Here is a 14,552-nt window from a genome sequence, read left to right on the forward strand (position 1 = left end):
CCCCGCCATTCTCTTGTTTGAGTATTATTTGATCACCAACACCAAGACAACGAAAATACATTAACTTAGACCCTACCTGGGCATGGAAAAGCAACAAGGCTCTGAGTGGAAGAAGAGATCAGTTTTATGCCATGGCATTGGCAATCCTGAATGAATGAAAATGGGCTTAATGTCAGGAGTCTCTTCCTGGCTGCAACAGCTTTTCCGGTTCCAGATAGGGTCTCTGTGGCCAAACAAGACTTAATAGACAAAATCAGTCTCTAAATGGTCATCATGGACACATATCATCAAGACCCATGGCCAGAATGGCTGGGTAAACTGTTGGACAACATCCAGACAGGGAGAGCCTGACAGCAGCGTCCATACTAGTGTAGGCCATTTACAGGGCGGTCTATGTTGAAAACTGCACATTGGAGCCTTTTCCTGCAGAAGCTGCTCTCCTAAAGTATCTATCTTGTGGTCTGGCATTTTCACTTGTACCTGCTCCACTCTCTGGAAATCCTATCTAATTCTTGGCACCTGCACAGAGATCGGAATAATCCTAAACTTCAAGAAAGAGCAATTTAAATCATTCATTTGCTGAGAAAAGGGTGACAATGATTTTTTTTCAGTGATTATAAAATCATAGCATGTTATTGTTAAAAGAGACATTAAAAAATCTTTTGACCCAGTCCCTTTAATGGATTTATTGGTCACAGAATGTTGGTACTTTGAAAAGGTAAGTGACTTTTGTGGTTGAATTATGATTCACATAACCATTGCCACAGTAACTAAATAGGTGACTACAATGTACCCGAGGAGGTAAGAAAAATTAGGGGACTAGAAACATCATGTATGTGTTCTTTATATTTATTTGTCTCTTCCATTATAAAATAACTATTTATGAATGTCTAAAAAGAATGACTAGTTATGAATTTTCTGAACATGAATGACTTATGAATATATTTTATAATATACATAATTTATTTTAATGAAGTCCTCAGCATTTATCTTCCTCTTCTTTTTATCTCCATAATAGTGATTATCATGTCACATATTATATATTTTAATTATTTATTTTGTCTCTAATTTTTAATTTTATTTATAGTATATCTGTCTCCCATTAAAATGTAAATTTCACAAGGCCACGAAATCACTACTTCTATGTGAGGAGCTACCGTGGACCCTACACCAAACCACCATGAAAGACACAATTATTCCCTCTTCTCTTTTCGTTGGCCACAACTTATTATAGAAGTTTATTGGAATTATTTTCTAAGTGTACAGACGAATCACTTAATATGTGATTTTTAGGAAAATCATGTCACTTATCTATGCTTCAGTTTTGTGACCAAGGAAACAATGGGATTGAACAAAATAATCCTTATGGTTCTTTCTAGGTGTTACACTTGTTCTCTTTTGTATCTCTAGTTCCTATAATAGAGAAAGCACCCGATAAATGTTTTTAAATGAATATATTGGTACAGTATTTGCATATAATGTGCAAATAAATTTACATGTCATCTGTGGATGCTGAAGAACTGTTTACTCTTATGGGTATATTACTATATCCTCTGAGGCAATTTTTAAAATTGCATTTCTGTCAGGGAACAGGTTAACACAAAGACTAAGTAGGATACTAGTTAAGAAGGTACTTAAAGTACAGCAGCTTCTATACAGTGAGGACTATAACTCATCTAGAAGGGACCTAATTCTAGGGATTTGCTTGAATGGCATATTTTAGTCATATCAAACCAGGACAAGTAGACTCTTGGGTTTAGAGTAGTGACTGAATTCATGGTTTCTATTGCTTAAGTATAGTTAACTGGTTAAAAATCAAAATAAACATATTAGCAAGAAAAACAAATAAAAGCCACAACAAAAAAATGTGAGTTCTTTTCAGCAGTGAAGGGACAGATTTCTGCTCCTAGAACTCAACATTAGGAAGAGCTAAAAAGGAGGTCAGGAATTGCCCCAAACAAGGTCCAGTGTCAGGGAAGAGCAATGAGGTCCTTCAAATCAGATTCTCTGGAGAATACTAGGCTCTAGGTAGATGATGTGGCTCTAAAATGCCTAAGTTTCAGGGGTAGAGCAGAGATTGCTGTATATGGTCTCTTTGTGTGTGAGGCTAGATGTTCTACAGCACCCAGCCACACTGGCTTTCGGTTTTGTTGTTGTGACTGGGAGAGCAAGGAATGAGCAGTGTGTTTGACCTCAAACCTGCTGCTGTGTGGGTTTCTGAACTTGGCATTCTCTCAGAGTTCATATATACTCACAGAAATAAGCAGGACTCAGCTGCAAAAGTAATACTACATGACAGGGAGAAACATTAGCTTTGCTCAGCTGACCAAAAGCCCAATGTGTCTGTATCCCACATTAGAAGAGCATAAACTTTCTCTGTGATTAAGTCTTTAGAGAATTGAACAATTTGAAAGCCAGGGAGGAAGAATCTAAGTGTGGGGTGAGGAGGTCTGGGCGGGTTGCTCAAGTGATTAACTGAAAAAAGGAACAGGATATTGCAATAGTTGTATTCTGTATGGTTTAGGGCTTATTTATGATTACATAGTCTTTTTTGCATATATGAACATTCAAAATCACATTAGAGGTGATTTCCCTTCACCCTTGTCTCAGAACCATCAGATGCTTTGAGGAAGGCAAGTGAGTAGTTAAAGCCTGAATTCTGAGATGAGGAAGTGGGGAATGAGACATATTGCCAGCTTATTGGCATTGTTGGGATACCTACATCTTCTGATCACTGTTCCTGTCACTATGGACAGGTTCTAGAACAATTGCACAAATGATCATCTATCTCAAAAGAGCCTTACTAGATGGTATATCTATAATGCATTGAAAGCATTCATTCTTTTTCTTCTAAGTGGTATCTAGCTTTTGACAGTTGTTTATTGAATTTTCTATGAAAAAAATGAAAAGTAAACATTATTCTTTTTTTTGTTTTGTTTTGTTTTACTTGTAGGTCAAGGCCAGTTCATTAGCACAGTCTTGCTTCATTAGAACAATGATTAAGAAATGGATAAGATACTCACAGGGCAAAGCCCATCAGCTGACCCCAGGATCCAAAATCAGCTGAAGGTAAAGGGTTCCTCACTTCTCAAACCCAGCCTCTGGCACTGAGCAACTCACAGAAAGATAGGGCTAATTTGTGTGAGGATAAAAGGTGTATTTCTCCCCCAAGGCTTAAGTGTTTATTTTCACAAAATGACTGAAGTCTCCATGTACTTACATCTTGGTTAGACATTTCCCAGTAAGGTCTCTCTCCATAGGACATGACCTCCCACATGACGATGCCATAGCTCCATGCATCACTTGCAGAGGAGAATTTTCTATAGGCAATAGCTTCTGGGGCTGTCCACCTTATAGGGATTTTCCCACCCTGAAAAGCAAAGTGAAGATTTTTTTCAGCTGGCCCACAAGTGAAATAAGAAACAAAATGCTACTTCAATTAAACGTCTTTTGTTAGAAAGATCTAAATACTTTATAGTAATATTAGTGTTTTAAATTAAAATCAAAAGAAATCCAGAGGTCTGGGGTTGTGGCTCAGTGGTAGAGTGCTTGCCTAGCATGTGTGAGGCACTGGGTTTGATTTTCAGCATTGTGTATAAGTAAATAAAATAAAGGTCCATTGACAGCTAAAAAGTATTTAAAAAAGAAAGCCAGAATTATGTTAAAATGTCAGAAATATTTTCCCTTAATAGTTATTCGGTAAAAAAAGAAAAAAAAAACCAGTTTTAATGGAAAAAAGTTACACTTCAGAAATATTTTATTTCATTTATTAGTTAAATTTATTTTTACCTTAGATTCACACAATTAAGCCCACTATTATGCCACTTGAAGAGAGTTCCAGATTATAGAACATTAAAACTAAATTTCATTGAACACTCATTAAACATTGTATTGCATTTATAAATAATAATGATGATAAAGCTCTAATTTAATTGAAGACAAGTAGTTAAACACAGAGCTGTGACGTTCTGCACCAACCCCATGTTTACCAAAATTTTATTTCCTTTTCTTTTGTTGGCTATTACATTTATTTAGAAATGTTCTTTAACTCTATACTAGAACACCTGAGAAGAATAATATTTTTTTTGAACACTGTAGGTTACTTTATATTTTCTTTCTTCAGTGCTCTAGTTAGCATTTAAACATATTTAAAGAGATTAAATGGCATGAATTCAATCTATACTGCTCAAATATTAAAGCCCACCATTCTGTTATACTTAACTTTTATTAACATTTATTACATTTTATCTGTTGAAACACTCTATAAACCCCTTTATACTGTAATGATAAGAATAAAACAATTCATCCATTTGATTTACAATCTTTAAAATCTCTGCCCCTCTGAAATGTCAGGATGAGCAGCTGCAGGCAACCAGGATGCCACTAGATGGAGCTAGAGAACAAGGAGTGGCTCCCAGACTGCTCTCAAATAGTGGAGATGGCTTCCATTGAGGGCAAAATTATCTTCATCTTAAGAACCCACTACAATGGGATTGTTCCAACATCACCATTTTCATGATAACAGCAGGTGATCACCCACTGTGTGCAAAGTCTGGTGTTTCAAGTAGTAAGGGTGAAAAGAAAGGAAGAATGTGTTTCTGGCCCTTGAGGAATTTAGATTAAAGCTGAATTTATTAACTGAATAATAATCTAATCATGACTTATTTAGTAATCTAAACAGTACATACTTGAAGAGTAAAAGAATTCACTCAAAATAGGAACAATTTATGTTTCACAAGGCAAATTAGAGAATTAATGGAACTCTCATTTCAAAGACTCAAACCATAAAATTGTTAGAAAGAACCTTGGGGGAAATACCTTCAGCTGGTTTCCCTGGTTTTAAAAGTGAGCAAACAGAGTTCAGAGATTAGAGATTGAGAGGTTTAGAGATTCCTCACTATCTTATTAGGAACCTAAAGTTCTACCAGTGCTTTCAAAACAGAATTATGGGACATTGATTTACAGAAGTCAATACTTCAGCATGGGGGGAAAATTGGACACAAGTAACTTCAGTGTTTTAACACAGATAGTTATTACCACATATCATGACAAAATAATGGAAGAAATCCTGAAGAAAGCCTGGAGTTTTCATGTTTTGGGGCAGAAGTTTAAAGTAGTACCAAATTAGACCAGAAAATTAAATTTACAAAATTGATGATAGCAGCTGGTGGGCAGGAAAGTGCAAGGAGATAGGATTTATTCTTTTAAAGTAGGGTTGCCAGAGAAGATACAGGTCCAATAGTTAAATCTGAGTTTTGGACAAATAACAATTTTTTTAAGGATAAGTATATCCCATGAAGAATGTTTTTGTGCGTGACCCAAATATTAAATGAGATCTGTGTATACTAAAAATATTCATCATTTATCTGGAATTCTAATTTAAATGGATATCCTATATTTTTATCTGCTAAATATAGGAATACTAATCTAAGACACTAAAATCAGAAATGGAAACAGTGTTAATGTTCCATTAACTGAACATAAAGTGGTGTTCTGAGAAAACTGGTATAATCTTTATGATTATGATTGAGGGACAAAGGTACTCTAACTTGTATTTGTGCATTAATACTACAGCATTCTTTGCGTTTTGTATGTTTGGGGCTAAAGTGCCTCAGTTTTGTGGCTCTGAACATTGAGTAAAACTCACGCTTGTTTCAAGTATGGAAGCCACGCATTCAGAGAATAAAGACGGTATCTGTAGATTTGACATTACAACAGCAGAGCAGTAGTCTCATCTAGCATTTCTGACTCTGGATCTTTCTTTGTTCTGGCAAACAATATGTGGAACTGCTAATCTGCCTGGATGAATGACAATTATAGTCTGCCTGAGTGTTCCTTTGCAAAATCTTTGTAAGTTAAGACAGTCCCTCCCAACACACACACACACACACACACACACACACACACACAAGTTAATGGTTATTTTATGGTCATTTACTCATTCATTTTTATAAATAATATCTCACATCTTATATTAGTGATTCACACATTTATATTTCAAATGACAATATCACATATAAATGATAACTTTATCACTTTCCTTCATGAGATTTTATTTTACCCTCAAGGGGAAGCTAGTTCATAACATTTGATAAATAGCATCACTACCTATCATGAACTGAACCGTGTTCCCCTAAAATTCGTATGCTGAAGCTCTAAGCCCCAATGTGGCTATATTTAAAGGCAGGATTTTTAAAGGGGTAATTAAGGTTAAATGAAGTCATAAGGGTATGACTGTCCTCCAAATGACTGGTGGTATCCTAATAAGAAGATGAAGAGCCCCCAGAGTCATGCAGGCACAGGGAAAAGGCCATATGAGGACATCCTTGAGAAGCAGTCAGCCATCTGTGAGCCAAAAAGGGAGTCCTCAGGAGGAGCCAAACTTGCTAATACCTTGATCTTGGACTATAGCCTCCAGAACTGTGAGGAATAAATTTCTTTTTTACCCAGTCTGTGGTATTTTCTCATAGCAATACTAGCAGACTAATTAATACTCTGCCACAGTCAAAAACTAACATTTTTTTTCAAAGTATTTGTTAAAATTAACACTACTGCAAATTGAACAGTACATCTTTATTTCAAATTCTATTACAAGTGTTATCTTGAAGTGAAAGTGTTAGCTAGAAAAAAATCTTAAAATTTGGAAAAAAAAGGAGTAAAAGTTTAGGGTAGAAAACACAATGCAAAATAACAAAAATGCATTATAAAGTGAACCTGATAGTATGCACAGAATGGAAAAATTTTGAACATATATGTAAGAGAGGTAAGGAAGCATTCAAATCATTTTTTTCCACTGGGATGATATGTGTTAAATATAGTTTAGTTCTAATTGCAATTTGAGAAAGCAAGAAAGAGGCATTTAAATACTCTTGCCTGGTCTCTACTTCCTGCAGTAGAGAAATAGAAGCCAAGTTCATTTAAAAGAATAGTATAGAACAATTTAAATGTTTGTGGCTTAATCTTGCTTACTGTTTTCACCCAGATCTTGAATTATAAAGGGAATGCACTAAGGTGCTTTTTATTTTTTCCTCAAAACGTTAACCACCAGGTGTTTGTTTCAGGTTTCAGAAATGAACAAATAATACTTTAGATTTGAAATCCCAATCACTGGAACATTACTCCTTGCTTTACCATATGTTTATGAAAGATAAAAAGTTACCAAAGATGCTGATCAAAATGACTGAATGTAACTCAAAAGCAATGTCATTCAATAATTCCTTTTTATGTGGCAAGCTTCATCATTTAGCGAAAAAAGGAGAAACAGGAAATAAGCAAACTAGATTGCAACTGAAACTGTTGCTAGTAAACATTTCCCCCCACATTCCAAGTCGTAGTCAGAGCTTGTTATCTAATACACAGGTGGTGGGTGGTAGCTGAAAAAGCACTAAGGAGATAACCAGGAATTCTGTATACCTGTACATAACATAACATCCTTGTCTACACTAAAGCTCCGGTGTGGAGTTGTCTTCTATGTTTATTTAACTTCTGAGTTTTGGAATTTAACCCTCTGATCTTCAGAGGGACCAGTCAATTGACATGCAGTAAGGTTATAGAGGCGAAATACTGAGACCCAAAGAGAGATTCCATAGAGAAGCAAACACTTTCATAAAGTCCCTCTCCATTTCACACTCATTGGATTTGATTGTTTATCTTTAAAGGAAAATGGTTTGAATAGACAATAAAAATAGCCATCAGATTTTCCATTTCTTATGTCCTCAATCGATAGCTGAGGTATTCAAACTTCAGTGAGAATAAGAATTATGGCACAGAAAACTTATCTATTATGCTTAAAGGATAATTTAAAGAATTTGTAGTGGCAATTTTGACTAAACAATATTATTTTTCATGAACTGCAAATTCCAAGTGAGATACAACTCTACTGTAATTCATCATGTGACCCTGAGCAAGTCTTAACCCTCCAGACTTACATTTCAGATATGCAAAATGAGGGGATTTGAATTAATGGTTATTAAATAGTAAGCCATAATGATTTTTATTTTTAAACATTTGTGCATGGTCTCTCAGCTTCCAATAGATTGTAATAAGATAGATCAAAAGCACTGGTACCAAGACTGTGTGAGCGGAGAGGCTCATGGCAGACAAAAGAGGGGACAAATACATTCTTGGGTCACATCCTAGGCCAAAATTCAAAGGTCACAGTAATCATTCTAGATGGCAAGTAAGAGGTAAAGTAACTTTATATTTCTTGTTTAAAAAGGTAACAGTGTGGACAAGTAAGATCTTAGGATGGTATGACAACAAAACATGGATTTTCTGTTCTTTTTGCTTTTTAACTCTTAATGGATAACCACCAGTTATTTGGAGAAATCATATGAAGACTTATCAATGTCAGAAGATAATACTAATATGATTACTGAAGGATTACCTTAAATTTGACTTTCTTGTCAATGGGATTTTCTGTGTGGCAGAAGAGGTCTGATTTTGTGAGCACTGGCAGAGGGGTCAACATCCTTCAGACTCTGCCTTAATTCACTGTGGTGCCCCAGGAAATCATAGCAAATTACAGAAAGATCTCAAAAACCTCACTAGTTATACTGAAACCCCTCACTAGGATTGTGCATGCCTTTTTTTTTTTACTCTCTTTTTGTGGTGCTGGCATCAGACACAGGGCCTCACACATGCTAAGCAGGTGCTGTACCACTGAGCTACATTCCCAGACCCTCTGTGCATGCCTTTTAAAACTATTTCCCTACCCCTTCTCAGAGAGATATGTACACCCCACTTTCATTGTGGTTTGCTAATCTAGGGTGATTCTGGTGTTATATGAAGTTTTATTCTTTTCTAAAATATGGGGATGGTATGTCTTCACTGGAAGAATAATGGAGGACTAATGTTGGAATCCATTTGTAGTCACAAAGGAGACACTTCACATATTTTGACTTCTAGATGACATTTATTAAATGGATTAACTAAAAAGTATACATATAAACCTCTTATATATACCTCTTAGCTGCTACTACATAGCAGGAATTTAGTAAATGCTGTTTCCTTAGTTTGTGCATTTGTACCTTGTCTATTTTGGACCTGCTTAGATTCTAGTTCAGATCAGTACCCCACATTTCTCATTTGGAGTCACTGAAACCACTCTACAGTGCCAGGCTCCAGGGTGATCTTTCTCAGATAAAACTTATTTATTTTTTTTGGGGGGGGGATGGTACAGGACCTTGAACTCAGGGCACTCAACCACTGAGCCACATCCCCAGCCTTATTTTGTATTTTTTTTAAATCTAGAGACAGGGTCTCACTGAATTGCTTAGCACCTCACTTTTGCTGAGGCTGCTTTGAACTCACAATCTTCCTACCACATTTTCTGAGCCACTGGGATTACAGGGGCATGCATCTCTCTGCCTGGAAGTCAGATAAGGGTTTAGGGGTCTTAGACACCAACTCAATTGTACTGATGGACAGGATCTGACCCAGTTTTAGTAATTTAGACCTTGTCTTGCCCAGTTCAAGGAAATCTATGTGTCTTGGTCCCATAAGCTTGGTCCTATGCCTATATTCCTGCATTATTCTGTAAGTGCCCTTCCAAGATTGAGGTCATATCATATGCATCTTAATATTTCACAGGTGTAATTCTGTCATCAAAGATCATCATCATAGTTGAATGTTGGCAGGCCAGACTTCCGCCTTACGGCATGACCTGCTTGAAAATGATTGCCTGGGCTTGTCTTTCTTAGGCGTTTTTCTTCTCTATGAATCATTTTAAATAAACATGAGACTGTGGCACATTGGACAAGGCATTAAACAAATTCCTTCAAACTATGCTCAGCGACACTGTTGAGTACCCAGGGGTATATGGACAATGATTCTCCATCTGTACTACGGAATTCACAGATACCAGACTAGGATTTTCTTACTCTAAAAGAAAGACCCTTTTTAAAAGCATAGTGTTCAAAAATATATCATTCACTCTTTTTATTGAGACATAATATTTGCATATTTTTATGGGATACATTGTGATGATTTGTTACATATAACAATGTGTAATCATCAAGGAAGTAAGCACTTCCATCTCTTCAAATGTTAATAATTTTTATGTGCTAGGAATTTCTTACTCTTGTAATAATTTTGAAATATGTCATAGATTGTTTTAACCAACAGTTACCCTACTGTGCTGTGGAAAACTAGAATTAATTCCTCCTCTGTGTTTTGGTACCCTCATTTAATTTTCTTTCCATTACACCCAGCCTTCCCAGTCTCTAATAACCACTATTCCACTCTGTTCGTCTACTAGATTGACTTTTTTGTTGTTGTTGTTTGAGTACTGGGGATTGAATTTAGGGGCACTCAACCACTGAGCCACATCCCCAGACCTATATTTTATTTAGAGGCAGGGTCTCATGGATTTGCTTAGCACCTCGCTTTTGCTGAGGCTGGCTTTGAATTTGTGATCCTCCTGCCTCAGCCTCCTGAGCTGCTGAGATTACAGGTGTGGTATTACACCACGGCTAGATTGACATTTTAGTTTTCAGAAGTCATTGGTTCTTAATAACTGCTATGGTTTGAATGTGTCCTCCGGAATTCATGGGCTGGAGAGACAGTTTAAGTTGTGACTAGGTCATAAAGGTTCTGTCCTCTTGAATATATTAATGCTATCAGCCCAGAAGTGGGTCCCTCATAAAAGAATGAGTTTGGTTCAGTTCCCTTCCTTTCTCTCTTTCTCACTTGCGCATGCACACAATGTCTTTCTCTCTTGCACTTGTATCACAGGGTAACGTAGGCAGCAAAAAGCCGTTCACCAGGTATAGGCCTTTGACTTCCCAGCCTCTGTAACTATAAGAAATAAATTTTTGTTTTTTTAAAATAAATTATCCAGTATTAAGTATTCTGTTATAGCAGCACAAAATAGACTAAGACAATAATTTTATAAGATAATAAATACTATAGAAATCTATGGTAAGTAGCATTGTTACAGAAAAAAATGTGAGACTAGCCTTTTTTATAATTTTTTATATGACAAAGATTTCTTGATGGTGTCCCTTGTCTGAGGCTTTAACTTCCGGTGCCCAGAACCTTAGCAAATGTGTTCCCTGAGGTCCAGAGTACTGAATTTTATGAACTCAGAGTTTATCAACTGTTTGGCCTTGGCCTGAAATAGGTTTGCAGCTAATTTTATAATGGCTAAGTGGTTATTGTTGCTGCTGTTGTTTTTCAAGTGAATCTACATGTCTGTCGACAGAGCTCTCTAGAGCTCCATCACTCCACCCTCTCGCTAAGGTGCTCATCAGGTACACTTGACCTATTTCCATTATCCTTCTGGCCCTGTAGGCTTTGCTGTCAGGCTCCTCCCCCTACTCTAACTCCAACTCAGCCTCCCTGTTCTGATTATGAAATAAACAATTATCTACTGTTGAAATTTATTTTAGAATGTAATTTTCAAAAAGAATAGGGACAGATGAGAAATCATTTCAAATAAACATGAATAGCTAAATTACCAGTTTTGTTTTCCACTTGTTAAAAAAGTTTTTAACTCTACAGAAAGACTCTCTCATTCTCTTCTCACACGATATGCTGGGAACTATATTACATTTTAATTCCTTGTCTAAATGTATAAGCAGCTCAGGGAATGCAAATTTTTTTGTTCCCATAATAAAACAGTGCTTATCATGTTATTCAAAGTCCCAAGAATCAGGATTCTTTTCACTTGCTTCCTCCTAAATTGTTCTGGAAAATAATTCATCACCATCTATTTCTAAGTATTCTCTTTCATTGAGAACATAGGTGCTACATCATTCAACAAATAACACCATTCTGGGTGACATCTGTTAAATTACATTTTCTATTCCATCCTAGAAGGGAGATAATGTAGGACACAATGCTACTGTAATATGGTAGAATTAAACATATACATTATTATGAGCATTGCCATTGTATCTGGGTGTAGATAACTTAAATATGGCTGACAGTCCAGGCAAGTTTTTCAAAATAACCTGTCATTCATTGCGGCTCTGAAAATATACTCTATGGTAAAATCCCACGGGGATAGCTGACAATAATAGAATTAAAAATACTGTTCCCACTCTTTTCTGGGTACCAGAGAAGAGCAGCACTCTTCCCTAGCATCTCTCTCAAGTTAGTCTCTTTCTGTTTTTGTCTGTTTTTACAGAAGACTAGCTAGCCTAGTCTTCCCTCCCTGGTATACTCGAATGAAGCTTTTTAAAGCTTCTCATCTATAATGTATATGGCAAAAACCTATGGAAATTAGCACTGAAGTAATTTTTTAAAAATATACCCCACAACTTAGGAGAGTGAGGGATTAACTCTTATGGTTCATTTGCTACTGTTAGTATTGAGAAATTTCATAGCTTAAAATCTTTAGTGATACTATAATTCTCCATCTATATAACACTTGAGAATTTACAAAGCATTTTTATCTCAGTGGCCTCAAACTGATAAACAACACAAAGAGTGAATAGCTCCCTTTCTTATGAGAGGTTACACTATGAAAATAATCCTAATAAAAAGCAGTGATTAAAACCCTTACCATATGTGACGGTTAATTTTATGCGTAACTTGATTGTGTTAAGGAATAGCCACAAAGCTTGTGAAACATTACTTCTGAAGGTGGTTCTGAGTGTGTCTTTGTAGGAAGAAATTACCACTTCAATTAGTACCTTATTGAGTAAAGAAGATTCACCAGAGAAAGGGCATCATCAAAGTCCTTTGAGTTCCTAGACAGAACAAAAAGAAATTTTGCTCTCTCTCTTTTGAAGCTGGGAGGTCTAACTTCTCTTGTGATTGGACAATACAACTCTGGATTCTTGGGTCTTCAGAGTTTGGGACTTCCCCTGTGCCCCATACCAGCACAATGGCCACCATGCCTTTGGATTCGAACTAGATCACACCACCAGCTTTTCTGGTTCCTCTAGCTTGCAAATGGCAAACTGTGGGACTCCTTAACCTCCATAATTGCATGAACCAATAGCCCTTGTAAGTTCCCGCACATAACTATGTGTATTCTACTGGTTCTGTTTCTCTGAAGAACCCTAATATACCACCTATCTTCATGGTTGGATGCTACTTATTTTGAGAAAACATCTAGATCCTGTCATTAGGAAAATAAATTGTAAAAAGTGAAGCGTACCTAAATTTATACCAGTATTATCTAAAACCTTGTTTGAAAGCAAATATTCAAAGATGATGAAGAAAGTATATAGGACTTGGAGGTACAAAGTGGATTAATCTCATAAATCCTAGGGTGCTTACTTTGGAGAAACAGTACACAATATAAAGAAAGAAAGCGAATGTGAAGCTGTCTTTTCATCCTTTGTTCACTAATTTGTTGTGTGATTGTGGGCAACGTATAGGTATTTCTGTAAGGTGAGGCAATCAGACTACGTGATCTTTTAATTCATATTTCATGATTTGTTAACAAACATAATACCTCACTAGGTTAAAACAGAAAGAACAAGCTTCACCTCTCTGAGGAAACAGAAGGGTTAGAGCCAAGCTCAGTTGCTTCCTGCATCACTGCTATGGTCATTGTCATGCCCACAGGCACTGTATACATTAAATCAGCCTGTTCCTGACAGATCCACAGTGCTTTGAACACATCTGAGAAGCAGGTCTTCTTTTGCAGCTGCCACATGTAGTGTTGTGACACATCAGTTCAGAGTGCAACTGTGACCTCATATTATCCTTTGTCAGGAAGGCTAGCTCTGGGTGTAATCCAAAGAGGAGAGACAAGATGACATGATGGCATCTTTATAGGCAGTCTGTTTGGGACCAGCAACTCAGACGGATGAACACTCAACAGAGAGGGTGCAGCCTCCTGAAAAACCCAGGCAGCATTACTCTGGGGGAAGGACAGGCTGAGGCTCACACCCAAAGGTGGGTAAGAAATTTTAAAAAATCTAGAAGTATTTGGAGCTGGAAACAATGTTCCATACAAATGAGTCTATTTTATAGGTAGATTTTTGACTGAGAGAATTATTAAAATGTTAGTATTTTGAATAAGTTTTAAAATTGGGGTTAAACTGATTAAAATACAGAACATCATTTTCTGATATTTAGGTTCATAGTTGAGAAATTTACACACTTGTTTATTCTAATACTGAATGTCTTCTCAACTTATCTTCTACTGAAAACCTACCAGTCCTTTGTATCCTAATTTTTTTCATGACCAAAGTGATTTCTCCTCTTACATCTGCCTGTAGCACCCATCTGCCTCCCTCATTAGGCAGTTAGCATTATGTATCTTCTAGGTTTTTAAAGTGTGGCTGTATAATCCCCCATCTCCCCAATCCATGATTTTACTTTCCATAGTTTCAATGTGGTCCCATGGTCAATTGTGGTCCAAAGATATTAAATGACCCCAGAAATAAAAAAAAAAAATCCTCACAAATTTTAAATTGCAGGCTGACTCAGGCATGGTGGTGTGCCTGTTATCCCAGGTTTCAGAGGCTAAGGCAGGAGGATCACTTGAGCCCAGAGGTTGAGCCTATAGTATGCTATGCTGTCTACACTGAGTTTGGCACTAATATGATGGTCTCCTGAGAGCAGAGGACCACTAGGTTGCACATGCTGAT

The 14,552-nt window shown here is 36.6% G+C and overlaps 1 protein-coding gene across 1 annotated transcript in view; it reads right to left on the bottom strand.

The window, feature by feature from the left end:
- The window catches only part of Epha6 (EPH receptor A6), an 800,746-nt gene that overhangs the window by 28,721 nt on the left and 757,473 nt on the right, over positions 1 to 14,552 (bottom strand). The window contains exon 15 of the mRNA XM_048803856.1: positions 3,221 to 3,370. Coding sequence (XP_048659813.1) covers positions 3,221 to 3,370 — 150 coding nt within the window. The remainder of the gene's footprint in view (positions 1 to 3,220; positions 3,371 to 14,552) is intronic.

The sequence above is a fragment of the Marmota marmota genome, unplaced genomic scaffold (genome assembly GCF_001458135.2).
Source record: "Marmota marmota marmota unplaced genomic scaffold, marMar, whole genome shotgun sequence".
NCBI lineage: Eukaryota > Metazoa > Chordata > Mammalia > Rodentia > Sciuridae > Marmota > Marmota marmota.